Below are 27,202 nucleotides of genomic sequence, written 5' to 3'. Positions count from 1 at the left end.
AGTGACAGTGACACTCATCCCAAAAATTAAAAAGAACCAAGTTATGGATCTTGCTATCTGGGTCAACATACGCAGTGCAATATTAATTTACTTCCTCCCTTACAGACAACTGCATAGAACAATTTTAGTATCTACTTGGGCTGATATCCATTTGGCTGGGAGAAAAAAGTGGATATAAATTAATGTTGCACTGCTTATTAAGGCTGGATAAAATTTACACTTTTCAGGACCAAGAATAGAACAAAACAGGTTGTGCTGAACGAACCACAAACATGGCTGAAATGTTATCAGATGAATCCGGAAATCCTTATATTGTCTGCAACATCCCATCAGAACTTGATTTTCCAGATATTTTATAGCATATAGTGATGTATCAAAGTAAATTTATCTATACCAAGTTATGTTGTCATCAACATTATCTCTGTGTGCACCCAGCTTTGTAACTTTTAGTTGTCCGGACTGGGGAGAAAGCAAATCAAAATCTTTAGAGGGATGCTCACACACGCTCACACTACCTATTTTCAAAAATGTCCTTCTCCTCAATGTATGTTCACTATTTGAATGGAGATGAGTGAAGTTTCTTGTGATCAGGGTAGTCATCCTAGAGAGTAAAATATAGCAGATGCTGGATTTCTGAAATAAAACAAAATGCAGCAGAAACTCAATAACTGTGGAATCAGAAACAAGACTCAATGTTTCAAGTTCAGTATAACGCTTTGAAATAGGTTGTGCCAGATATGCTAAATTTCTCCAGCGTTTTCTGTTTTCATGTCCTGGAGAATAATATGCTATTAGAGAAAGTTTCCACTTTTCTCATATACATATTGGAGGATTGGGAAGTCAAACGAAAAGCTTTTCTAAAGTAAATAGATTCACTCAAGACTGTAATCAAGACTGCTTCATCATATCAGACAAAATAACTTTATTTCCTGTTTTACAAAAAATGAAGTGCATCGTCATTCAAAAATGACTAGCTTCAAATCCTTTTCCATCAGAATATCTGTAATTTTTAATATTTTTTCAGCAGTTTTCCCTTCCTACACCAATTGTATGAAGAGATATGGAGAAGAGATCTATTTTTATTCCTTTGTCATCCCGGTCTACAACTCGGAAATGTACAAGAGTAACGAGCTGATCTTTCCCGCCTTGTGGGAAGAACTTTGTCTCATCTCAAACTGCTCAGTCAGTTCAATTAAGATCAATAGCCATTTGTGAGGAATCACAACATGATAAAATGTGAATCTGTGTGTCTCACCAACTTATGGCAAGTATAATGGGTAATGATTTTAAGAACTAAAATAATAATACAGCCTTCCAAAATGGGCAAACACAAATATTCAGACATTCACACTGAAAATTAGTTTTGCCTGAATTGATAGCACTTTGCTCCTGAACAGGCATTCGTCAAACGAATACAGATCTACGGCTTGGCCTTTATTTTCCTTTTTGCTTCTCTGTGCTTCTTTCGGTACTCCTAAAACAAAAAGAAGATAAAAGATAAAGGATCAACTGCATCTTTGTTGGCTCTCTGAAATAACAATCCTCAGCATATTGACCTTTTTCATCTACATTAAAAAGAAAATCAAGTATCTATTCACTCACCTTCTAGAAGCCATTATGGAATTTATTCAAGAGTTTTTCTGCTAGAATGGGGTTTGGGGATTTGAGGGGGGTGTGAAGTCATGTTGGAAGACCAAGCTAAGGTTATTAAAATAATATGCGAGTGCATTAGTTTTATTTTAAGCTACTCCTCAGGTTATACATACAAATATCGAAGCTTGAAAATGAATAAGAATCCAAGTGAGAGGACCATGTGCTCCACCATGTAGCCGATTGAAGAGTTCATGTCCCTAAATCTCTCAAATACTGAATAATCAGATTTAGCAGGATTTCAATATGGCATGAGTTACAGGCCTTGGAAGAAGCCATTACGTTCAAATGATTAAAAGCCAACAGAGTCATACAGCATGGAAACAGACCCTTCGATCCAACTTGTCCACGTCGACCAAACATCCCAATCTGACCAAGTCACATTCGTCAGAATTTAGCCCTATTCCTCTAAACCTTTCCTATTGATATACCGATCCAGATCCCTTTAAATGTTATAATTATACCCACCTCCACACTTCCTCTGGCAGCTCATTCCATACACGCACCACCCTCTGCATTGAAAAAGTTACCCTTCAGGTCCTTTTTAAATCTTTCCCCTTTCACCTTAAATCTACACCCTCTAGTTTTGGAGTAACCCCCTCTGGGAAAAAGACCTTGGCTTTTACCCTATAAATGCCTCTCAGATTTTATAAACCTCAATTAGGTCACCCCCTCAACCTCCGACACTCCAAGGAAAAAAGCTCCAGCCTATTCAGCCTCTCTGTTAACTCAAACCCTCCAGACTCGGCAACATCCTTGTAAATTGTTTCTGCACACTCTCAAGGGTGACCAGAATTGTATGCAGTATTCTAAATGAGATGTGTAGATGAGGAAACATTTGAGGAAGAAGACATACAACATACTGCTGCCACTGAGCATTGGTGGTAGATGTTTGAATGTTTGTGGCTGTGGTGCCAATCAAGCAGGTTGCTTTGTCCTAGATGGTGTCAAGTTGTCAAGTTTTGAGTGTTGTTGGGGAGTATACTAGCACCCTCCTGACTTGTGCCTTGGAGATGGTGGACAGGCTTTGTGGAATCAGGAGGTGAGCTACTCTCTGCAATTTTCCTAGCCTCAAACCTGCTCTGACAGTCACAGTATTTATACAGTGGACCCTTCTGAAGAAGGGTCTAGGCCCGAGGCGTCAGCCTTCCTGCTCCTCTGGTGCTGCTTGGCTTGCTGTGTTCATCCAGCTCTATACCTTGTTATCACAGTATTTATACAGCGAGCTCAGTTCAGTTCCTGGTGAGTGGTAGTTCAGGATATTGATAATGGGGGATTCAGCGATGGTAATGTTACTGAATGCCGAGGAATGATGGTTAGATCTTCCCTTGTTGGCCATTGCTTGGCAGTTGTGTCACAAATCTTACTTGCAAATTGTCAGCCCAAAGCTGGATATTGTCCAGGTCTCACTGCATTTATGATTCGTTTATACATGGATTGTTTCAGTATTGAGGACTTGTGACACTTCTATCTCATATGTTGGGTGACGACATTAAGTTCGGCACATGTTAAGATAGGGTAGATGGGAACAGAAAGTTTTATAGAAAGTTTTACATTAAAAACATTAAATGAAGTTTGGTGCGGACAAGTATGAATCATCCATTTTGGACCCTTAGAAGACTAGATAAGTATATTTTCTAAATGGCAAACAGACATATCCAAGCAGAGATATTTTTAGGGGTCCAAGTACTGCAGTCAGTCATTTAAAATAGTGAATAGGGTACAAAAATAATTTAAAAGCTTTTGAATGTGACTTTATTTCAAAAGGGCTGCAATGCAAAGGTGTGTATCTTATGTTTACAGCTATCAGAGTCTGATCAGACCATATCTGGGAGTCTGTGTTATCTGACACTGGCGCATACACACTGTACACCACTTTAAAGAGCATGCGCATAGATATTGTGGGGATGTGGTGGCAGGTGGTGAGAGGAGGGGGGCAGATGGTGGTGGCAGTGGTCAAGAGATGGGGATTGGGGAGGAGGAGGGGGTGAGTCCTTCACCAATCTTCCATCCTGCCAACCCGCAAGCTCCTGGGTCCTCTTCTGATCTCACTTTGGGGGATTCCCCTCCAGCCCCTCTCCCACCACTGAACATACAGTTCAAAATCGCACGAGCTTCCCTGCCCTCATCGGTACTGTATTTATGCATGGTGTCACATGTAAAGACTACTTGACATTCATGTTTGGCAACGTGTGCCTGCACATTGCAGGTGTCCTCATTTGCACAGTTACCTGCAGTTGGCAGTATCAGTAAACACTGTCCACCCGGAATCTACACTCAGATCTTAGCATTGCATTTCTGGAAGGGTATATTGAGCTTAGACAGAGTGCAGCATATGCTCACCAGAATGTTATTATGTTATTATTTAAAATGTTTAATTTATAGGTAAAACGTTTAAAGACAAACCTTCTATTTCATTAAATATAATAATCATAACTTTAATTGTTCAAATGTTTATGATTAAAAAATTTTAAAATTGATTTGTGTGATTGGGCATTGCTGGCTGCCCATCCCTAGTTGCCCTTGGTGGTGAGCTGTCTTCTTGAACCGCTGTAAGTCCACCTGCCGTGGGTTGAGCCACAATGCCATTAGGGAGGGAATTCCAAGATTTTGACAAAGAGAGGGAAATTATTTTCCTGGTGGAGAATTCAGAACAAGGGTAAAAAGCAGCAGTGGTGGTGTCTAGTGTCACTGCCTTTGAGCTAGGAGGCCCAGGTTTCAATTCTACCTGCACCAGAGTGTAGTAATACCTCTGAACGGGTTAATTAGAAGATATGAAAATAGAGCTCACTCATTCAGGGCTGACATGAGAAAGCACTTGTCTACACACACGTTGCTGGAATTTTTAAACTCTCACCAAAATGTTGAAGCTGGGGCAATTAACAAGTTCAAAAAGAGATTGACACATTTTTGTGTGGCCAGGGTATTAAAAATGGTTGTTTGAATAAATTTGGGAAGATAAAACTGAGAAAAAGATCAGCCATGGTTTAATTGAATTGCAAACCGGATTTGAGGTTTGCTCAAACTCAACCAGTTCAATAGCTTATTCCTATTTCTGTCTTCCTTGAAATGCAGCAATAATTGAATGTTAATAATAACTTGTGTATTTTTAACAACATCTTTCAAACCCAAATTCATTTAAACATTATTACAACTTTGTAAATTTACACATGGGATTTTAATTGCCATAACACAGTATAATTAAGCACCAGAACAATTTTCAGTCAGCTGTCTGTTATGCATACAGAAGGAGTTATACAAGAAATAATTTACCTCAATCAGCAGAGTTCGCTTTTCTTCCCAGTTATTTTTTTCTTCTTCAAGGTCTGTGGTTCGACAAAATAGCTTTGGGCCTTCTAACAGCAACAAAGTAAAGTGAGATTTACTGAGTCACAATCTACTTATAATATTGCCAGTAGAATACCAATGACATAGAAGAGGAAATAAACCAAAACAATGCTGCATCTTAATCCAATAACATCAGGATAACATAGTCTATTTTATATCACGTGTTTTACCTTTCAGCCTTTGGTCATCTTTGAAGAAGAAAAATAGATTTGCGTTCTTCTCAGGAAGTGTTACCACCCTGGAAACAAAAAGTACAAAATAAAAGTCATTGAAGTATGCAAGAATTTAAATATGATTTAAATGACTGTCAGTTGTCATCTAATTGGTTCATTCTCAAGGCAGGGCCTCTACCAAGGTCCACTGTCAACCAACTAGCACATGGTTTGCATACAGTATTAAAAGGAGTTTCCCTTTACATTGATATTCTTGACAACATCCAGCTGAGCATTGTTGAAGCTTTCATCTTGCAAGTGTCTTTTATCACCAGTACTCATACTAAGTAATTACTTAAATAAGATTTCCTAATTTTAATTAAACATGATTAACAGAAGCCTGTAGTCAAGACAGAAATGACAAAACGTAATTTTAAAAATTGTCAAAGACACGATTAAAAACTGAGTCAAATATTATTGATTCTGGAAAGATGAACACAACATAATTCATTTTGCAAACAGTCAAATGTTGTTTTGCAACTATTAGAATTGTAGCCTTGGATTATCTATGCATGTGCGAGTTAAGATTCTAGTCCTGTCACTTTTATTTAGTTTAAGTGGTAAAAACAATAATAGTTGTTGTTGTCCATGTTAAAGTTAATCGTCAAGCTTTATTTATTAATGTTTACTGTTAAAGTTGGTGTTTTTTCTCTCTCATGGAAGTTACAATATTTGTTCAATCTGGTCAGATTAAAAAGCACTGTTGTTGAAGATGCAAAGCTATTTCATTTATGCTAAATGCTTTTTAATAAAAGTTGCAGCAGTATTTCCAATGTATTACAGGAAGGTATCTAGTGATGCTTCATTTGAAAATTTAGTTTTTCATTATTATTAGTGACATAATCCATGCATCACATTGAAACAATTAAGTTATAGAACAAATCAAGTCTGGGTTTTGGTGAGTAGGGTAGATGCAGGTAAAAGTCAAGATTATGCAAATAATAAAAGAAGTACTTTTTGTGTGTAATTTCTAACCCATCTTAGACTGTGTGTTGGATGGGTCTAAAACTCAATACGGAGGTTAATTTCAGATAAATTCTAAAACATTATTGAATGTCAATTGGCTCGTTCTAATCACATTCCTTAATATCAAGGACTTAACAATGTTGACTCAACATTGTTATGTGTCTCAGACTGTACACCATTTTACGTTGGTAAAAATGTTTCAACTAAATTCCAATTTAAATAGCATAAGGTTAGCTTTACTTTTTTTCTGTGCTATTTCCACAATTTTCCAAATCTTTCTCTTCATCATCATTTTCAGAGGAGCTGTCTTGAAATCGAGGATCTTCTTGCCATGGAAATGCTGTCATATTCCTTGATTCAATCTGATAGAGTTCTGAAACAGTAAAAATTGAAAGAAAGAATTGCCACTTTTGAACGCAAAATATTCACTATGCGGCAAAAAATAATTCTTACACTTTGTGTAAGAATTTTCACTACTGTACTATGGCAGATTCCCGAATCAGCTATTTTCCTGGACAGGGCAAGACAAATGGGAGAACTCAAACATTTTCTTTTTGTTGTAAGGATTATACTTTCAAGTAACTACTGTCAGATCTCAACTAATGCCACTGTGAAAATAATTGCTCATAGGCATGTGAATAAGAGAGGACTCTCCAGATACAATGTTATTTCCACAGCCATGTAAACCAACGCATTGAGAACCAACCTGAATATATAAAGTTCAGAAAAGAGGAGGGAAAGCAAATATGTGAAGCAGATGGATGATGAAAGCAAAAAGCAAGTAGCTAACATAAAAGGAAATGAGGTTGTTGACTTGCTCGCCAAGCTGGCTTGTTTTCGTTCAGACGTTTTGCCACCATGCTAGGTGACATCATCAGTGGAGCCTCCGATGAAGCAATGTTATTCTACTCAGCTTGGAATTTATACTGTCCTTTATGGGGAGTACTGTCATTTCCGGTTTTGATCTGTATGGGTTCGTATATGGGGTCCAATTCTATGTGTTTGTTGATTGAAGTATGGGTGGAGAACTATGCCTCTAGGAATTCCTGTGTGTGTCTCAATTTTTGGCTTAGGCGACTGTGGTTACTTTGTCCCAGTTAAATTGATGGCCTTCATTGTCTGAATGTACAGATATTAAGGATTATATCTCCTTAATGTCTGAATGTACAGATTTGACAAAACATATTGATGAAGGTAGAGCAGTGGATGTAGTGTATATGGATTTTAGCAAGGCATTTGATAAGGTTCCCCATGGTAGGCTCATTCAGAAAGTAAGGAGGCATAGGATTGAGGGAAATTTGGCTGTCTGGATACAGAATTGGCTGTCCAATAGAAGACAGAGGATGGTAGTAGATGGAAAGTATTCAGCCTGGAGCTCAATAACCAGTGGTGTTCTGCAGGGCTCTGTTCTGCGGCCTCTGCTCTTTGTGATCTTTATAAAATGACTTGGATGAGGAAGTGGAAGGGTGAGTTAGTAAGTTTGCCGATGACACGAAGGATGGTGGAGTTGTGGATAGTGTGGAGGGCTGTTGTAGGTTGCAACTGGACATGGACAGGATGCAGAGCTGGGCAAATAAGTGGCAGATGGAAATCAACCCAGAAAAGTGTGAAGTGATTCATTTTGGAAGGTCGAATTTGAATGCAGAATACAGGGTTAATGGCAGGATTCTTGGCACTTGGAATATTGTGTTCAGTTCTGGTAGCCTCACTATAGGAAGGATGTGGAAGCTTTGGAGAGGGTGCAGAGGAGATTTATGAAGATGCTGCCTGGACTGGAGGGCAGGCCTTATGAGGCAAGGTTGAGGGAGCTAGGCTTTTCTCATTGGAGCGAAGGAGGATGAGAGGGTGACTTGATAGAGGTGTACAAGATGATGAGAGGCACAGGTAGAGTGGATAGCCAGACACTTCTTCCCAGGGCAGAAATGACTGTTACAGCATTACGGGGGAGGGGCATAATTTTAACGTGATTGGGGGAAGGTATAGGGGAGATGTCAGAGGTAGGTTTTTCACATACGAGTGGTGGATGCATGGAATGCACCATCAGCAATGGTAGTAGAGTCAGATACATTAGGGACATTTAAGCAACTCTTGGATAGGCACATGGATGATAGTAAAATTAAAGATATGCAGGTTAGTTTGATCTTAGCTTAGGATAATAGGTTGGCACAACATCGTGGGCCGAAGGACCTGTACTATGCTGTACTGTTCTATGTTCTATATCCATAGCAAAAGGCTGATAGGAGGACAGTAGAGTGGAATAGGGGCCAAAAAAAGGAAGATTAACACTGCAGGTGCCAAGAGGCCTGGCTGTGATGTCAAATACTTTGCATCTGCCTTTCCTACAAGGAGGTCATGGCAAAAGGAAGGAGAGTTTAAAATTGATACGGAGTTGGTAATGGATAAGCTGTTGGTACTTCAAGTTGATAAGACACCAGGACTGGTTAAGATGCATCTAAGGATATCGAAGGAAATGAGAGTAGAAATTGCAAAGGCACTGACAATCATCCTTCAAGCTTCCTTGTATTCAGGAAGGTTTGGAAAATTGTACACCCTTGTGCCTTTGTTCAAAAAAAAAGGTTCTAAAGACCAGCTAAGTAATCACAGACCAGTCAGTTTAATTTCAGTGGTGGGGAAGCTTCTAGAAACAATTATTTGAGCTAGCTTTGATAGTCATATGGAAGAATGTGGATTGATTTGAAAGAATTAGAATGAATTTGTTCAAGGAAATTGCATATAACTAACTTGCTGGAGGTTTTGAAGAGGTAAGAGTGAAGCATGATGAGGGGAAGGCTGTTGATATGGTGCATACAACTTTCAAAAGGCATCTGAAAGGTGCAATGCAACAGACTTGTGATGAGTATTGTAGACAAAACGGATGGAGTAAAAGGGAAAGTAACAATGTGGATGCCAAACTCGCAGAGGTATAGAAACAGAGTAATGGTTAATGAGTATTTTTCAGGTTGTAAGAAGGTTTGCAGTATAATGTTCCAGGGGTTGGTATGGAGCCCTTGCTTTTTGCATTATAGAGTCAAAGTTTTACCTCATGAAAAGGGACCCTTTGACCTATCATGTCTGCATTGGTCATCAAGCAACTGTCTATTCTTGTTCCATTTTCCAGCACTTAGCCCATAATGTTTCAAAAGTATAGAAGGCTATGATAGTTTTTGTCACTTCACCACTCTCTGGGTGGAAAAAAAATAAATCTCCTCTAAACCGACTGGCACTTTAACTTAAATCTTATGCCCCCTGGTTACTGATTCCTCTCCTAGGGAGAAAGGTTTCTTCCTATCTATTCTATCTCAGCTCCTCATAATTTTGTACACCTCAAATCAGGTCCGCCTTAGCATTTTCTGCTGTGCAGGTAACAACCCATCTCATCTCTCTCATAGCTAAAATGCTCCAGACCAGGCATCATCCTGGTGAATCTCCTTGCACACTCTCTCCTGCAATCACAAATTTCCTACAATGTAGTGACCAGAACTGAACACCAGCTGTGGCCCAGCCAATATCTTAAACTACTCCATCATAACTTCCCTGCTTGTATTCTCTGCTGTCTCAACAATAAAGTTGGGAAAGGTTTAAATTAGTGTGGCAGGGGGATGGAATAGGGCAGCAGATGCAGAAATGGAGGGAGAGGTAGAAATGAGGGCAAACATGACTAAGAACAGGTAGGAAAATGCTGTTGAGAAGAGCAGGGGAGGTGGTCTGAAATGCACGTATTTCAATGCAAGAAGTATAATTAGCAAGGTGGATGAACTGAGAGCTTTGGTTAGTGGAACTATGACATTATTGCAATTATGGACACTTGTCTGGAAGAGGGACAGGATTTGCAGCTGAAAGTCCCAGGATTTAGATATTTCAGATGTGATAGAAAGGAATGTAAAAGGGATGGGGGCATTGCATTACTGGTAAAGGAGTATCTCCCAGCTGTACTGAGGGAGGATAGATCAGAGGACTCATGCAGTGATGCAGTACGGATAGAACTCAGGAATAGGAAAAGTGAAATAACAATGCTGGGGTTATGCTACATGTCTCCCAACAGCAAATAGCGGACAGATTTGTGGACAGATTTTGGAAAGATGTAAAAAACAACAGGGTTATTGTGATGGGTGATTTTAACTTCCCCTGTATTGACAGAGACTCACGTCGTGCCAGGGCCTTGGATGGAGCAGCATTTGTAAGGACCATTCAGGAGGGCTTCTTGACACAGTATGTAATCACTCCAACCAGGGAAGGGGTTATACTGGACCTGGTTTTGGGAAATAAGCCCGGCCAGGTGAGTGAAATTTTCAGTTGGGGAATTTCAGGAGTAGTGACCAAAATACCGTGAATTTTAAGTTATTCATGGATAGGGATAACAGCAGCTTGCGGGTTAAGGTGTTAATTGGGGGAAAGCGAACTATAACAACATTAGGCAGGAATTGCAGGGTGGTGATTGGAGGCAGCTGTTTGAGAATAAGTCCACATTGGACGTGTGGGACTATTTCAAACAACAGTTGACAAGAACTCAGGGGCGGCACATTCTTGCAAGAATGAAGGATAGGTGTGACAAGTTACTTGAACCTTGGATGATTAGGGATGTTATGATCATGGTCAAAAAGAAAAAGGAAGCATACCCAAGGTCTAGGAGGATGGGAACTAACAAAGCCCTTGAAGTATATTAGTAAAATAGGAAAGAACTTCAGCAAGGAATTAGAAGGGCTAAAATAGGTCATGAAAACTGTTAGCAAAACAGGATGAAGGAGAATCCCAAGGCTTTTTATACATAAATAAAAAGCAAAGGGTTGCAGGGAAAGGGTTGGCCCACTCAAGTACAAAGGATGGAATGTATGTGTGGAGTCAGAAGAGGTAAGTGAGATCTTAAACCAAGGAGAAGGAACTGGTGGAGAATGATCTCAGGGAAGGGAGTATCACATTTCTAAGCTAAGTTGCAATTAAAAAGTAAGAGATGTTGTGCATTTTAAAAAGTATTAAGTTATACAAGTCCCCAGGTCCTGATGGGATCTATCTCAGAATATTGAGGAGGCAAGAGAACAAATTGATGGAGCATTGACAGACATCTCTGTATCCTCTTTGGTCACAGGTGAGGTCCCACAGAACTGAAAAATAGCCAATGTTGTCCCATTGTTAAAAAACGGTAACAGGGATAATCCATGAAATTACAGGCTCGTGAGCCTCATATTAGTGAGAGGGAAATTATTGGAAAGAGATTCTCAGGGACAAGATCTATAAGTATTTAGAAGCAAATGGACTGATTAGCGATAGATGGCATGGTTTTGTGCAGTAACTTGATCAAGATTTTTTTGAAGAGGTGTCGAACATGATTGATGAGGGAAAAGCGGTTGATATTGTCTACATGGACTTCAGTAAAGCCTTCGACAAGGTCCCTCATGGCAGACTGGTGCAAAAGGTGAAGTCACGTGGTATCAGGGTAAGTTGGCAAGATGGATACAGAACTGACTTAGTCATAGGATACAGAGGGTAATGGTGGAAGGATGCTTTTCGGAATGGAGGGGTGTGATTACTGGTGTTCCACAGAGATCAGTGCTGGGATCTCTGCTGTTCGTGATCTACATAAATGATTTGGAGGAAAATGTAGCTGGCCCAATTACTCAGTTTGCAGACAACACAAAGACTGGAGAACTTATGGACAGTGAGGAGGATTGTCAGAGGATGCAGCAGAATATAGATCTGTTGGACACATGGGCAGAAAAATGGCAGATGCAGTTTAATCTGGCCAGATGTGAGGTGATTCATTTTGAAAGGTCAAGTACAAATGGGAATTATACAGTGAATGGCAGAACCCTTAGGAGTATTGATATACAGAAAGATCTGGGTGTGCTGGTCCACAGATCACTGAAGGTAGCCGCACAGGTAGATAAAGTAGTAAAAAAGGCCTATGACATGCTTGCCTTCGTTGGAAGAGGCATTGAGTATAAGGATAGGCAAGTTGTGCTGCAGCTTTATAGAACTTCAGTTCGGCCACACTTGGAATATTGTGTACAGTTCTGATCACCACACTACCAGAAGGATGTGGATGCTTTGGAGAGGGTACAGAAAAGGTTTACCAGGATGCTGTGTGTGTGGGGGATTTTAGCTATGAAGAAAAGGTTGGATAGACTGGGTTTGTTTTCACTGGAACGCAGGAGGTTGAAGAGTGACCTGATGGAAGTTTATAAGGTTGTCAATGGCATGGATAGAGCGTAAAGTATGAGGCTTCTTCCCAGGGTAGAGGGGTCAATTATTAGGGATCACAGGTTCAGGTCCGAGTTGAAGGAGGGAAGTTTAAAAGAGATGTGGAAGGCACGTTTTTCACACAAAAGGTGGTGAGTGCCCGGAACACGTTGCCAGAGGAGTTGGTGGAAGCAGACTCAGTAGCAACATTCAAGAAGTACCTGGATGAATACATGAATAGGAAGGGAATAGAGGAATAGAGGGATAGAGGGATACGGATCCTGTAAGTGAAGACAGTTTTAATATGGAAGGGCAAAATGTGCCGGCGCAGGCTTGGAGACCAATACCTGTGCTGTGTTATTCTTTGTTCTAAAGGCAAGTATCCCATATACCATTTCAAGCCCCCTCTTCACTTTCCTAATCTTTTTTAAACTAACCCCCTGCACTTTCTAATGCCTCTAGGGCTTCTGGTGTTCTGATACATACATATATATAAATGATCTTGGTACATAATAGACAATTGCAAAGTTTGCAAGAAACACAAAACTTGGGAGAAGTGGAAACTGTGAGGAGGACAAAATGGAACTTCAAAAGAATATTGATGCTTGATGGAGTGGGCTGATAGCTGGCAGATGAAGTTCAATGTGAAGAAGGTTCCAGTGTTACAAAGAATGTAGAGATAAAACCAAGGGTAATACTCTAAAGGGTGTGCAGGAGCAGAGAAACCTGCGGGTATATTTACATTAGTCATTAAATGTAGCAGGAGAGGTACATAGTGCTGTTAATAAAGCATACAGTACTCTAAGCTTAATAAACAGGGGCACACAGTACAAAAGCAGGTTATGATGATCCAATGTGCAGGGTCACAGAGCAAAGACAAGTGATTGGCACAAAGTTAAAATGCTCAAAAACTGGTGCTGAAACAATGGGCTGAACAACCTCGTTCTCCATCGTAGCAATTTTGTAATGCTGTGATACAAACATGTCAGTGTTTCAAATGACAGAAATTATTTTCAACAGTGCAGACATTGCAGCTGTAAGGACAATGTCAGATTTTACAATCATAACAACTATTAAACTGAAAAAAAACTTTTTGCATCATTATGCAAACAATTAAATTTGGAAAATCAGTTGATACTGTTGCTGATTTCTACCCCCTCCACAGTGTGTGCCATTGAAGTCCTACTGGAAGAAAATCTTTCGAAATCACTATAATAATCATGAACTTTAACTTTACGCTAGTCTTGTTCTAAAAATGCTTGGAACCATCATAATTATTACTGAGCCACCTCTTTGGCTCTGGAGAACTTAATTCATATTTGTAGATTGTCAAATCTCACTACTATGCCCAATTTTAAAAAATAATATAAAACATTTTCAAATTGCAGCTTCTTCTTTAAACCTGTGATAAGAGCATGATCGTTATTTTGCTTAATGATTAAGTAAAAGATAAACACTGCTTTCTGCTTCCATATTTGCTGAGAGAATTCTTAAATAGTCTTGGCTGCTTATCTTCTTTTTGACTTATGTTGCTGAATGTCTGACCATCTCCTTAAGCTGAAGTAGGGATGAAAATTATTTTGTCAAGGGAAAACCTGTGTCACCAAGATCACTAGATTTTTGTGCAAAGTTTTCTTTGAGATTAAGGTGCTTTCATATTATCACTGGCATCAAAATTCATGCATGTATCAATAGCATGAATTCATAAATAATAATATTCAATCCATAGTCTGATAGTTGTAGAATATATATTCTTAACTAACATACCTATTCTGAATCTTCTCCTTGAATTTCCTTCATTGTACTCTCCAAACCTTCTCAAGCTTTACACCTCTGATTCACTGCTTGGTATACCTTCCTTTAATACATTATCAATAAAAGAGAGCATTCGCGATTTTCTCTTATATTCTGGGTGTTATTTTGCTTTGCATTCTTCCTATTGAACAAAGCTTGGCTATGCTTTTTGTTAGATGTTCAATATTCTGTCCAACCTTCTATTCCTATCCACTGACCAGTCTGCTTCAAGTGTTTTGGAGTGTTTTATTCCAAACGAAACAAAGTAAAATGGTCTCAATTCAATGTGCATTGATTTCTCATGCAAACTGCACAAGTTTTGGTAGATTTTTGTAGATACTGCTCCCCTCCTCAAAATTCTTGAGCTTCGAGAAAGGTCCATTCAAGATGGAAAATAGCAAATTCAATAAATTCAAAAAGGGACAGAGACAGAAAGAAGCAAACTACAGGCCAGTTAACTTGACATCTGTCATAGGAGAATTGCTGAAACCTATCATAAAAGTTATAGCAAGGCACTTAAAAAAAAATCTTCAGGCAAATAAGGCACAGACAACGTGGTTTTGTGAAACAGAAATCATGTTTGACAAATTTATTGGAGTTCTTTGAGGAACTAACAAGCAATGTGGATAAAGGGAAACTTGTGGATGTATGGTACTTAAATTTCCAGAAGGCATTTGACAAGGTGCCATAACAAAAGTTATCATGCAAAATAAGAGTTTCTGGTGTACAGGACAGAATATTGGCATGAAGAGTTGATTTGTGAGCTGGTAGAAAACGGAGTGTAGAAAAAGAGAAAGAGAAATGGGATCATTTTCAGTTTGAGAAGACATGATAAATGATACATCCCAGGTTCAGTATTGGAGCCGAAATGATTTATAATTCATATCAATGACTTAGCATGACTGCTAAATTTTAATGACAAAGATATATCGGAAAGAAAGTCTCTGGAATAGGACAAAAAATTGAAAAGAGCTATCACATCATCAGAGTTGACAACTTAGACAGATTTTTGTGCCTGACCAGAAGGAGTTTTATTGGATTTCTAACCTACGAATATATCTTGGGTCACTCAAAGCTGAAATTTGCTATCAAATGCAAGATATTCTTAACCTTGAAACTGGTTAGCAAATATGTTCAAAATAATATTATCAATGCAAAATAAACACAAACATTTCTTGTCTGTTGTTCCAACAGTAGTCATAAGAAACAATTTTACCTGGTTTTTGACTGTTAGAAGTTGCAGCCTCAAAGAATGAAAATGTAAAACCAGCCGAATCTTCTTTTGGATTACTATGAGAAATGCAGTCAGCAGTGTGCTGGGTGGCCTGAGTCTCAGTAGATTCAACAGGTTGATCTTGAACCTGACTATTATCTTTCACGTCCCATTCTACTTCTTTTCCTTTGGTCCCAGAAGCAAACATTTCTTTCAAGTTCACATTAACATCATAATAGATTTCTGCTGATACTTCTGGTAGCTTTTCAGCTTCTTCTCTCAGTTTTCTTCTTTCTTTTTTGCTGCAATGTTTATGAAATAAGTTAAAACATAAACTTGATGAATTTGTCCAAGATATACACCAAATTATCTTTCATTCATGATATACAAACCTCAAATCAGGTATCTAGAGTTAATGAGTATTCATGTTCAGTTTCTAACACACAGTCTTGAATCATGCATTAAAAAAAATCTGTTGACCTCAATGGGGCTGCTGAGGCACTTTCCACATGTTTAGCAGACTGGACTCTCTTTGGCAGTAATGACTGCTTGCCTTGGGGAGGAACATGTAAGATTACGCAAAGATTTTGACAAATTGCACGTTGCTGATGGTTTCCCATATCAGATGACCAGAAGTGCCAGAAAAGTAATTAACTGCATTCTGACAAAAAAGTGACTAACAGGAGCTTCACGGCTGCTGACTGAACTGCTGAGTATTTCCAGCATTTACAATTTCTGTAATTAACGGTTGTAATTGTTTTTCAACATTTCAACGTCATAAGGCACCTATAAGTATAATTTCTAACAGGGAAAAGTAATTAAGAATTTTTGAAAACAGAATCTTAAAGGTAGTTTTATTCCCAATATTTGCCCTCTTCTTTATCGACTTATGAAGGATATTCTCTCATTTTTCCTGATAAAGTTTCTATCTAGTTTCAGCATTGATTTCTTTCCTATTTCTCATTGTCTCCTTCATCTAATACCGAGTAATTACATTAATTGGCCAAAATAACTATACACAAAACATCTGTTAACTTTATCTCATGGGGGATGACAGAGGTGGAAACATGGCACTATAATAAAGCCACTAATAAAAGCAAATGCACTTGTCACATCACAGAAATTGTTGCAAATTGCTTGAATGAGTATACCAGAAATTTCATTAACTGATATACAATAATAAGAGAGTAGGTATTTGAAAACTAGGGGACATTTGAAGGCATTACTGTTCGTGGTGGAACCACGATAATCAAGGAAGCAAAAAGATGCAGAGATTTCAGCCTTTTACTTATGAAGGAGTTTATAGGGAGAGGAAGGGACAAGTAAATGGGAGGACTTGTCTAAGTTTTAAAATCATGGCAAATGGTACTTTGTGTGTAACAATGTTTCAAATTGGCACAAATGTACAGAGGACATAAAATACACAGTCATCCAGAAGAATACTATCTGATGATGCTGGAGGTATTAAAGAATAGTAGAAAATCGAGTTGAGGTTTCAAAGATTGTTGCAACTCATTACAACTTTAATATGTGGGCAAACAGCATTTTTTACATTGTGCTCCATTGATTAATTTGAAGTGAATTATCCTTTATAATCAAAAAAATGTGAAAGTCTGAAAATCGTAGCTGTAGCAAATCATGCAGGGAATTGTATCTTTGACTCTGAAATGCACTATGTTGTTAAACACAGACGCAAGTAAAAACAATTCTTCTATTGAAAGCATCTTCAGCTGCAGTTTTTCCTTCATGTGGATATTACTGTGGATAATGCCAACGAATATTGCCAACCCTAAACATCTTTGTGAAACTCTTGAATAGATTGACTGGGAGGGATGAAAAAAGTAACAATCCTATTTGCTCAAATCCAACTCACAACCACAAAGCTTCCATACATTTCTATTCTGTAGCATAATATTTTGGATCCTCAGTGCGTTGTCATACACACAATTTTTATTTAATTCAGCAGGAAAGACTAACTCCACAATGTTGTACCAGTGCATCAAGGCTGTATGTTATCACGAAATACTGCTTTTTTCAAATATCACAATTGAATGACAACATTGTTAAACATTCTGAACTGACACAAAGGAAAACTACAGAAATGCAAAGTTACACTATTATATTTGAAAATAAAATGGATGGCTGATTAATATATAATTATAGATTATCATGAATTACATCATATGGCTTTAGTAAAAAAAAAAATACCTTTTTGGCTTGGATTCATCTATCCTGCTTTCATAGCATATGTGATCTTCTCTTGTAGGATCGTATCGCAGAGCAGAAACATCTCTGAAAAGAAACATTTCGAAGCAAAGTACTGATAGACATCCAATTTCAAATATAGCAGATACTTTTGCAATGTGAGATTTGAAGCACTTGTAATATTAGTATCAGCAAATATGGGAGTTAAATGCATAACTTTAGTACAGATTATGTAGAATGATAAAATATAGTAGCTGCAACATTTTAAAGGAAAAGTGCTGGTCTGAATATAAAGATGTAGAGTGCGGAACCGAATCTTCATGTCGATATGAAGCTCGTACATAATTTTGAAGTACACTGTGGAACCTAACTTCAATGTAAATGAAGCTGAGGTTAAAAATGCCCAATACACAATGGATAACTGAACCACTTTATAAATCTATTGCAATTTTTAATCTTTTCAGAAAACTGGGTGCTTCCGTTCATGTTCTCAGAAGACGTTGAGGAACAAAACTCTGTTTGCCAGACTGCAATTCACTGCCTGCAATTTTATAGAGATTTTGATGAAAATACCTCCCATTTTGCACTTACCTTACCACTAAATTTTATCAATGGGTTAAGAGAGAAATTGTGTGACATTGGTCACTGACTAGCAGAATTATCATTTCTTAAAAGCTAATCTGAAATCAGTCATAAAGGAAAAGCTGTGATTTAGTTTATGAAATAAATCATTTTAGGCAGTGACCAGTTCTACATGTACGTACAAATTACACTCATTTAATGAATACAAACTTGAATTTTTTGAATCGCGCTTGTCCTTTCCTGAGTTCAGACTTTTCATCATCAACTTCGATGACACTCTGTAAGATGTTCAGTGTTCTCTTTTTTTCATCAACAAACTCTTCATCCTCAGAATTTTGGCCTTTATCTGTAACAGATTCTTCTGCAATATAAAAAGAATCCTTCTACAAGATGCTGTTGAAAATAAAGTGGTCTTCATCTGGCATTCAAAGACATGACAAGGATTAATAGATAGACATTAGGAGGTTGAACTCTGGCTAGACATAGGTCTTCATTTTCACTCTGCATTCCCTCATTTCCTGACTGGGGTGCTGCTCTTCCCATCACCACCCAAACATAATATTGCTGCTCTTTGATGATCTTAGATTTCCATAAATCTACGTCTCCAATGCTTTGTAATACATGCAATTGTGAAATTCAGTGATAACTATGTGCCCCGACCAACCGTTGCATGTTTCCAGACAAGAAATGGAATTGCTGGCATTCACAAAACTGTCATTTTCTCATTGTCTTATACAAAGTCTACAGTGCAGAGCATCTGATACATCAGATGTTCCCTACAGAAGGTTGGAAAGAAGATATGGTATCACAGCTTCACACTGTGGTGCCGTTCCTTTCTGTGGCAAGGATCTGCTTCAGATATTCTTTCCAAGATTTTCCACAGCAGACATCACAAATCTCTGTTTCCCAGGACTGAATTTCTCAAGCAGCATTGCACGTACATTTTTTTGCCAAGGCACTTTGACGAATATACTTACCTTAAATTCAGTCATTAGTAAACTGGTCAAAGACTTGTATTTCATAAAACTTCATTGTAATCACCTGTATTTTCATCTTCACTTTCCAAGAATCGTTTATCCATGCGAAATCTTTCATCAGTTCCAAATCGTGATTGTAAGTCAAACAGCTAGCAAAGAAAGCATGAATAACTTTGAAAACATTGTCATTTAAAGTTTCTAAAATTAAAACATACTCAAGAGCTGACAATATACTTCTGCTCCACTTCACTTCAATTCAGTTTGCACCTCTTTCGACAAAATCAGGCAAATGCCTTGGGAGAACGTTATGGCTACAGTCTATTTTATTGCTGTGGCTAATTTTTTTTTTAAAACATATTACATGATTTGTCCAAATGGATTTCCTGTAGACATCAATCAAAAATATGATTTGAACTATGGTGGGATGCAACCAAAAAAAATTATGCTTTGAATTGTTCCACTGATGTGTGCAAACTGAATTGCTCGAAATACCCTTAATTTCAGCAATGTTGCTATTCTCCTGCAACGAACAGGCACAGGACAATGGCCACTCAACTAGACCAGCAAGAGAAGAAAATTTACTTAAAATAAAGTCTTTGGATATCAAAACAAGTAAGAAAATGTGGTTGCAATTACTTGCAAGATACATACTTGCAAGCATAAATAAACTGAATTTTAATTCCATTTCGGCGCAAAGAATAGTTACTGTTAATTTGGCTCAGGTTATCTTTTCAGAACTATATCCTGAAATCAAAGCAATAATGACCTTATTACTATGTGAGGCACTTATTTTGGCATAAGTTGACAACATTTAGTAGTTCAAATTTTCAATCCATCTGCAAAGCGATGTACCAAAAATATATTCAGACAAAATTTTTTACATTCAACATCCTTACCTTCTGACCAGCTTTTCCTTCAAATTGAGGTTTAATTTTGAATCTTCCACTGTAATCTTCATCACTGTCATCTTCATTGTCCTCCTCCTCACTATCAAACAGTTTCCCAATGGTTCTTTTTCCAAAAGCCTAAAGGTAAATTTAGAAGAATTTGAAATTCTTTTAGCTTACAATAATGCAATCCACTATCCTGCTGCAAGTTACCTGGAACAGATAAAGACACTTGAAAAGTTGAGTATCTAGTAACATAAGGACAGGTAAAATTGAAAATCAAAGAGCTGATTTTTAAGAATGCTGGACTAGAAGTTCTGGAAGATACCTTTTTTTTTTTACAAGGCTAGTAGTAGGGACACAGAACCTTTTACACAACTATCAAGCTTTGAAAAGCATCAAAATTAGTACAAAAATGCAATGGGTCAGGTCTGTATTCAGTATGCATATCCAGTGTGGCCAATTACCACTGCATCGGTCTACACTCAATCAATAGTAAAATGACAGAAGGTGTCATCAACAGTATTACTAAACAGCACCTGCTCAGCATTAATTCATTCACCCAGTTTGGGTTCTGCAGGGCTGCTCAGCTCCTGAACTCATTAAAGCCTTGGTTCAAACATGGACAAAAGACTTGAATTCCAGAAATGAGGTGAGAGTGATAGACCTTGACATCAGGCCGCATTCGACCCAGTGTGGTATCAAGGAGCCCTAGTAAAACTGGAATCAACAAATATCAGGTGGCAAACACTCCACTGGTAGGAGTCATACCTGAAATAAAGGAAGATGGCTGTGATTGTTGGAAGTCAGTCATCTCAGCTCTAGGACATTTCTGCAGAAGTTCCTGAGGACAGTGCCCTAAGCTTAACCATCTTCAGCTGCTTCATCAATCATAAGATCTGAATTGGGATGTTCACTGAAGATTGCACCATGTTCAGCACCATTCGTGACTCTTCAGATATTGAAGCAGTCTGTGTTCAAATGCAACAAGAACAGGGCAATATCCATGCTTGGGCAGACAAGTGGCATGTAACATTCATGTCATACAAATGCCAGAAATGATTATTTCCGATAACAGACAGACAGACAGACAATCTAATCACCACCACGGACATTACCATCACTGAATCCCCCACTATCAACAGCCTGGGGTTATGATTGACCAGAAACTCAACTGGACTCACCACATAAACACAGTTCCTACAACAGCATGTCAGAGGCTAGGAATACTGTAACGAGTAACTCACTTCCTGACGACCAAAGCCTGTCCATCACCTACAAGTCATGTCAGGAGTGTGATGGAATACACCCCACTTACTTGGAGGAGCGTAGTTCCAACAATATTCAAGAAGCTTGACACCATCCAGGACAAAGCAGTCTGCTTGATTGGCATCACATCCACAAGCATCAACTCCCTCCATTTCTGATGCTCAGTAGCAGCAGTGTGTACTATCTACAAGATGAACTGCAGAAATTCACCAAAGATTGTCTGAAACCAGCTTCCAAATCCACAACCACTTCCATCTAGAAGGACAAGGACAGCAGATACATGGGAATACCTCAACCTGCAAATTCCTTTCCAACCCACTCACCATTCTGACTTTGAGATGTGTCCCATTCCTTCACTGTTGCTTGGTTAAAATCCCGGAATTCCCTCCCTAAGGGCATTGTGGGTCAACCTATAGCATGTGGATAGCTGCGGTTCAAGAAGGCAGCTCACCACTACCTTCTCAAGGGCAACTAGGGATGGGCAATAAATGCTGGCGAATATACTGCTCTTGTTCTTCTTTGGTGGTAGGGACTGCTAGTTATAAGGTGTTGTCAGAGGAGCCTTCATGAGTCTTTATGCAATGCACCCTGTAGATGGTACACACTGCTGTCATGTGCAATGGTGGTGAAGAAAGTCAATGTGGAAAGTGGTGAACTGGTGGTCAATTAAGTGAGCTGCTTTATCCAGATAGTGTTAAGTTTCTTGGGTATTGTGGAACTGTATTCATCAAGCGAAGTGGAGAGTGTTCCATCGTACTCTAGTCTGTGCCTTTTAAATGGTGGATAGGCTTTAGGAAGATGAAACGTGATTCACTACAGATTTCCTAGCCTCTGACCTGCTCTTTTAACCACAGTCATGGTTAGCAGTAGTTTTACAATTGGTCCAATTCAGATCCTGGTCAATGGTATCTCTCAAAATGTTGCTTGTGAGGGATTCAGTGATAGTAATACCATTGAAAGTCAAGTGTTGATGGTTACTTTATCTCTCCGAGATGGTTTGGCACTTGTGTGATGCGAATGTTACTTGCTACTCAGCAGATGGACACGGACTGTTTCAACATCTGAGGTGTCCAAAAGGTGATGAATATTGTTCAATTATCAGCAAATATTCCCACTTCTGACTTTATAATGGATGGAAGGTTATGAAGGAGTAGCTGAAGATGGCTGGACCTAGATCACTACCCTGAGGAACTCCTGTAGTGATGTCCCAGGGCTGAAATGGTTGACCTCCAAGAAACACAACTATCATCCTTTGTACTATGTGCCACTCCAACCCACAGAGAAATTTCTTCTTGATTCTAATTGACTCCAGTTTTGCCATTGCTCCATTATGCCATACTCAGTCAAATACTGCCTTGATATTCAGAGCAGTCCCTCTTACCTGACCTTTGCTTGTTATGTGATGTACTTTAGAGCTGACTTCTCTATTCACAAGGTCACTAAAACCCACTCGGCCATCTCCTAACTATTACTGCTGAATTTTCCCAAATTTTTTCAGCAAAACATTCTATCTTCATTCTTGTTAAAAAAAAAGTCACTTACAACTTTATAAATACCAACTGTTGCGCCCCTGGTCAACATTTTTCAAAATATTTCAAAAGGACTTGATTTCTGAATTACTTCTGCTGTCCATTTGTGATGTCCCACAAACACAATATACCTATTTTTCACCTCTCACGCTTGGCCTTAGTTAGAGTGCCCCCATATTCTGTCCTTTTAAGTCCAAAGGGTGCTAAATTCAACTTATGTAGCACAAATCTGCTTAGATCAGTGATCTTTCCTCTGGTATTGTCCCTCTTGCTTTAAAGAGGTCAGAATCATCCTCTGCATAAAGCAAAACATTCTTTACTCTGCTGTTCTTGAGAATTTGCCATATCTTTGCCTCTCTTTCTTTTCCACAGTTTCTGAAAATATTATGTCTCCCAAATCATCATTCTTGCAAATCCATGTTTGATTCTCTACAGTTCCAGTCCTGGTACAGCACTAAAATAAACCCAGGCCAAAATACAGAAGTCATTTTCTGTGATTATGGTGCATCGACTCTTCTCAACTTTTCTTCTGTTTTTGATAAAGTTGACCACAATCCCGGTGTTTAATTGTCCAGCTCAATGTAACTGACCTAACTTGGTTTCACTCAGCAATCCAACTGTATCACTCATTAAATCTTCTGACCCAAGCTCTTCAGCTATCTGTTTTGACAGTCCCACATTTTGCTTTGCCTCCATTTTTGTCCGATTGTCCTCTGTGGGTTATTACGATATCTGTCTTTGTTAAAGATACTTTTTAATTTTCAGTTTTGTTGTTGTACCTCAGCAAATGAGCAATGAACTTGTCAAGAGAAAAGAAAGGGAAAAATCATTCCTTGAGAAATCAATCCAACGCATCTTAACTTGAATTAAAGAGGCCCAGTTGAATGACTGCAGGAAGTTTCAACGCAGTTCTTCAGACCCAAGCCACATAATGTTTCATAATTCAACATAACTGGCAGACTCAGGACTCAAAAATGGCTTTTGTGAGAAATGGTAAAGGTATTAAATATGCCACAATGGGATTATTTTGAGGTCTAAAGTACATCGTTATGAAAAAATGCATTAGACTATTTCACAAAGTCACACGTGAACCATGGCAGCTGGATGCTGAGATTTACTGATAACTTTCAGAGTAGCAAACCCATTAAGTAGTTACGAAAAATATGAGTTGAATACATAACAAAAGCTTACTTCTGCAACATGTAATTTTCTTTGACTTTCTGCGCCTTCTTCTGCGGATATGTTTGTGCCTTCTTTAAAATTTTCTCCAACATCTTTAAACAGCGCCTTGTTTTCACTCTCTTCTTCAAAATCAAAGACGATGTGCTTCCTTTTGTCAGGTTTCTGACTGTCCTATAGCAATATATGTATATAAAATAAAAAACTATTTTGTCCAAAGGCTAAAGAGATAAGAAGGTAAAATGATGAGACTGTAAGGTATCAATAAGTTAAAAAGAAAATTAGCAATTATTTACTTCAAAAAATCTCTAAAATTGTATTAGATCCACCTTCAAGGTGGGATCAACAAGTAATGCACAAATATATTTTTAAGCATGTGGACTATTATTTCTAATTCTTGCTTTTATACGTTGTTGATTTTTCTTAAGTGCTTAATTTAATTCTTTTAATTCAATTTCCTCCCTTTCATGATGTTTACTGCCCACGTACCCTTTCTCACCCAGACAATTGTATAAATTGTATAAGGCAAGGAGGTAACAATCCTTTCAAGCTGTTTGACACCTCTGCAGATGGCTTGGTTGGAATCAAGTAACTAGTACATGTGGAATCAGTGGGGAGGAATTCACGCAAGTCTATTTCTTTATTCTGAGCCAGCGCATTCGTGAAGACCGGTGTTATGCTGTTGCCTGGAGACATGTTTTGCATGCGTAGGAGTATACAGCAAAATCTATGGGACAAATCATGCTTTGGTGCTAGTTTTAAAAATTAGGTTCAATTCATAGTTATGTATGCTGTGATTATAAATACGCAGGAAACCACTGAAATGACTGGTAACAGACTTAAGAGTAGTTAGCAATTAACACAATCCAATAAAAGGTATTCTAGGATCACAGAGCAAGCAATCTGAAAGAGAAAATAGTGTGAAGAATTTATGAAGTTAATATCTTATAATTAAGAAGAAAATTGAACAATTCTAACATACCAAATTTGACAGGGCTCCTTGAATGAGTTTCTTCTGCATCTCTGTTTCTTTCTGTCTTTCATGTAATGCAGCCAGCCTCTTTTGATTGTCCAATAAATGCTTCTCCAAATTTCGAGGAGTTCCTGCAGCTAAACTACAAGCAGTATTCTCAATCGATAAACATTTTTTAACACTTTTATCAATTCCAGCTTTACATTCTCTCTTTTCATTCACGTGACTGGTTTCAACAACTGGTAAAGTTGAGGCTTCAATCTTCGGAGAGTCAGTTTGCTTAAAATGCACCATTTTTTGGTTTGTAGCATTTACTGCCTCACTACAGTCTCCACAATCACTGCATTTTACTCCATTTAGTAATTCAGAGTTATCCAAGTTTTGTGTTATAGATTTCAACTTTTCTGTTTTATTTTCAGAAATACCAAAGTTAAGTTTGTGGCTAGGAATGGACATGGTGGGTGTGTTGAATTGAAGAGATTTTGTTCCTTTAAATGGTGGTGGTTTGAAATCACATTTCTCATCACTATCAGAATCAGAGGGTACCACATTCTTGGTTCGATGAACTTTTTTTTTGTCAACAGCGGTGGTTTCAGAATCACTGCCTGATTCTTTATCCATCTTCCTCTTCACTTTCAAAACTAATTGGTCACTAATTATTTTACCTCCCTTGTTATTGTCTTCCTTTGGCTTGAACAGAGACACTATCTTTTTTGAATGAGATGGGTTAAACAGCTGTTTTTCTGGTATCATTTCACAGTCAGTGCTGTCCTCATCCTGAATAGCTGATACAATGCTATTAGGTACGGTATTTTTCATCAAGGCAGGCATGCCCTGGGAAATTTCTGTACCTGAAGCTGAAGGCAATGAGTTTACTAGGGAAGGTTGTAATGAGATACTTTTAAGTAAGTTCAAATCACTTTGTGATTTGTCGTTTTCTTTCTTAGCTTTGGAGGAACTGTTTGCCAATTGTTCAAGATCAGTTAGCGATAAGTCAACTCGGTAACAGCTACTCATCATTTCTTCATAATCAGAATCCAAATTGGATTCAGAACTCTCTTCCTCAGAATCTTCATCACTGCTACTACTGTTAGAATTACACTCCTTTTTCTTAGGACCTCCTTCAGATTTGGAATTCAAAGGATTTGGTTTTCTGTTAGATTTTGTTCTTGGCAAACTTTTGTGAGAAATCATTTTCCCAGAGATAATTTCATCAGTATCTGCAGAATCATAATCACCATCACTATTATTTGACCTGTGATTAATGTTAATGTCTTCCAACAGTTCTTTCCTCAAATCATTCGGTGCCCAATGTGTCTGATGTCTTAAAATGTAATCCTCACCAACTACTTCCAAAGGCATGTCTTGTTGTTTATCTTCTGCCTGACTAAGCTCTTCACATTTATTCTTCGCTCTTTCATTAATCAATCCCAGTTCTTCAAAGTCAGAATTATGACATGCCATTTGAGCTTTTGACCAAGTACTACTTTTGCTAGAGGCATTATTTTCTTGTCTGCCAACATTTTGATTTATAGAACCCGCACAGGGTGATTTTGAGAAAGCAAACTTGTTCCCCGTTGTCGCAATTAATTTATCCTTATTAGACTCTCTTTTGCCATTATGTTCCACTGTGTATGAAAACATTTTGTTTGCTGTGAAATTATTGTCAGAATTATTGGAATCCACCACATTGTATTTGTTGACAGATAGCTTCTTTCTCTTAGCAGGCTGTGTCGGAGCAGGGAAGTCCCCCCGTTTTTTCTTTCTTAGTTCGTCATCATCTGGTTCTTCGAGATGCCATGTTAGGTTGGTTACAGGGGTTTTGACTTCAAAATTTGTCATACAATCAAGTTTCTTGATGTTATGACAGTATTTAGAAGGATCATACTTGATTATGTGAAATTAAGTTAAGAAACATCCAGCAGAGTATTTCCAATTGAACTAATATAACACAAAATACAAGCAGGCAGTTTCTCCAGGAAATGTTGTAAGTACTTAAAAAGTCAGACATCACTTATAAAGAGAAACACAGTGAAAGTTTATGGTCAATGATCTTTCAGCAGTTTATTTTTATTTCACAGATGCTGCTTGACCTGCTGAGCATTTCAAGCAATTTGTTTCAGATTCCAGTGACTGTTGCTATTTTGCTTTTGCAGTTTCTTCACTTCTTTTATTTTCAAAAGGATTATAATGCACCTTAAAATGCAGTTGATGTCTTTGGAGCGAGAATGTATATTCATTTCT

General features: G+C 38.1%; 1 protein-coding gene across 1 annotated transcript; it reads right to left on the bottom strand.

Annotated features, from left to right (window-relative positions):
- Positions 1 to 907: 907 nt before the first annotated feature.
- LOC109919826 (nucleolar protein 8) lies at positions 908 to 26,910 on the bottom strand. Its single transcript, XM_020519854.2, has 11 exons — positions 24,968 to 26,910; positions 23,998 to 24,159; positions 20,018 to 20,146; positions 19,186 to 19,270; positions 18,355 to 18,505; positions 17,566 to 17,649; positions 15,361 to 15,659; positions 6,417 to 6,549; positions 5,169 to 5,236; positions 4,924 to 5,006; positions 908 to 1,474 (listed from the first exon to the last, which is right to left on the bottom strand). The coding sequence occupies exons 1-11, from the start codon at positions 26,798 to 26,800 to the stop codon at positions 1,421 to 1,423; spliced, it is 3,081 nt and encodes a 1,026-aa protein (XP_020375443.2). The 5' UTR covers positions 26,801 to 26,910; the 3' UTR covers positions 908 to 1,420.
- Between the last annotated feature and the right edge of the window lie 292 nt (positions 26,911 to 27,202).

The sequence above is a fragment of the Rhincodon typus genome, chromosome 16 (genome assembly GCF_021869965.1).
Source record: "Rhincodon typus isolate 14 chromosome 16, sRhiTyp1.1, whole genome shotgun sequence".
NCBI classification, from domain to species: Eukaryota; Metazoa; Chordata; class Chondrichthyes; order Orectolobiformes; family Rhincodontidae; genus Rhincodon; species Rhincodon typus.
Note: the sequence above shows the minus strand (reverse complement) of the source record. Positions and strands in the feature narration are given on the sequence as shown.

Coding starts and splice junctions, on each gene's coding strand:
- LOC109919826 (XM_020519854.2), bottom strand. CDS start 26,800: ATGACAAATTTTGAAGTCAAAACCCCTGTAACCAACCTAACATGGCAT. Junction 24,160..24,967: donor AAGGAGCCCTGTCAAATTTG/GTATGTTAGAAT, acceptor ATATTGCTATAG/GACAGTCAGAAACCTGACAA. Junction 6,550..15,360: donor TTCTAACAGTCAAAAACCAG/GTAAAATTGTTT, acceptor TTACTGTTTCAG/AACTCTATCAGATTGAATCA.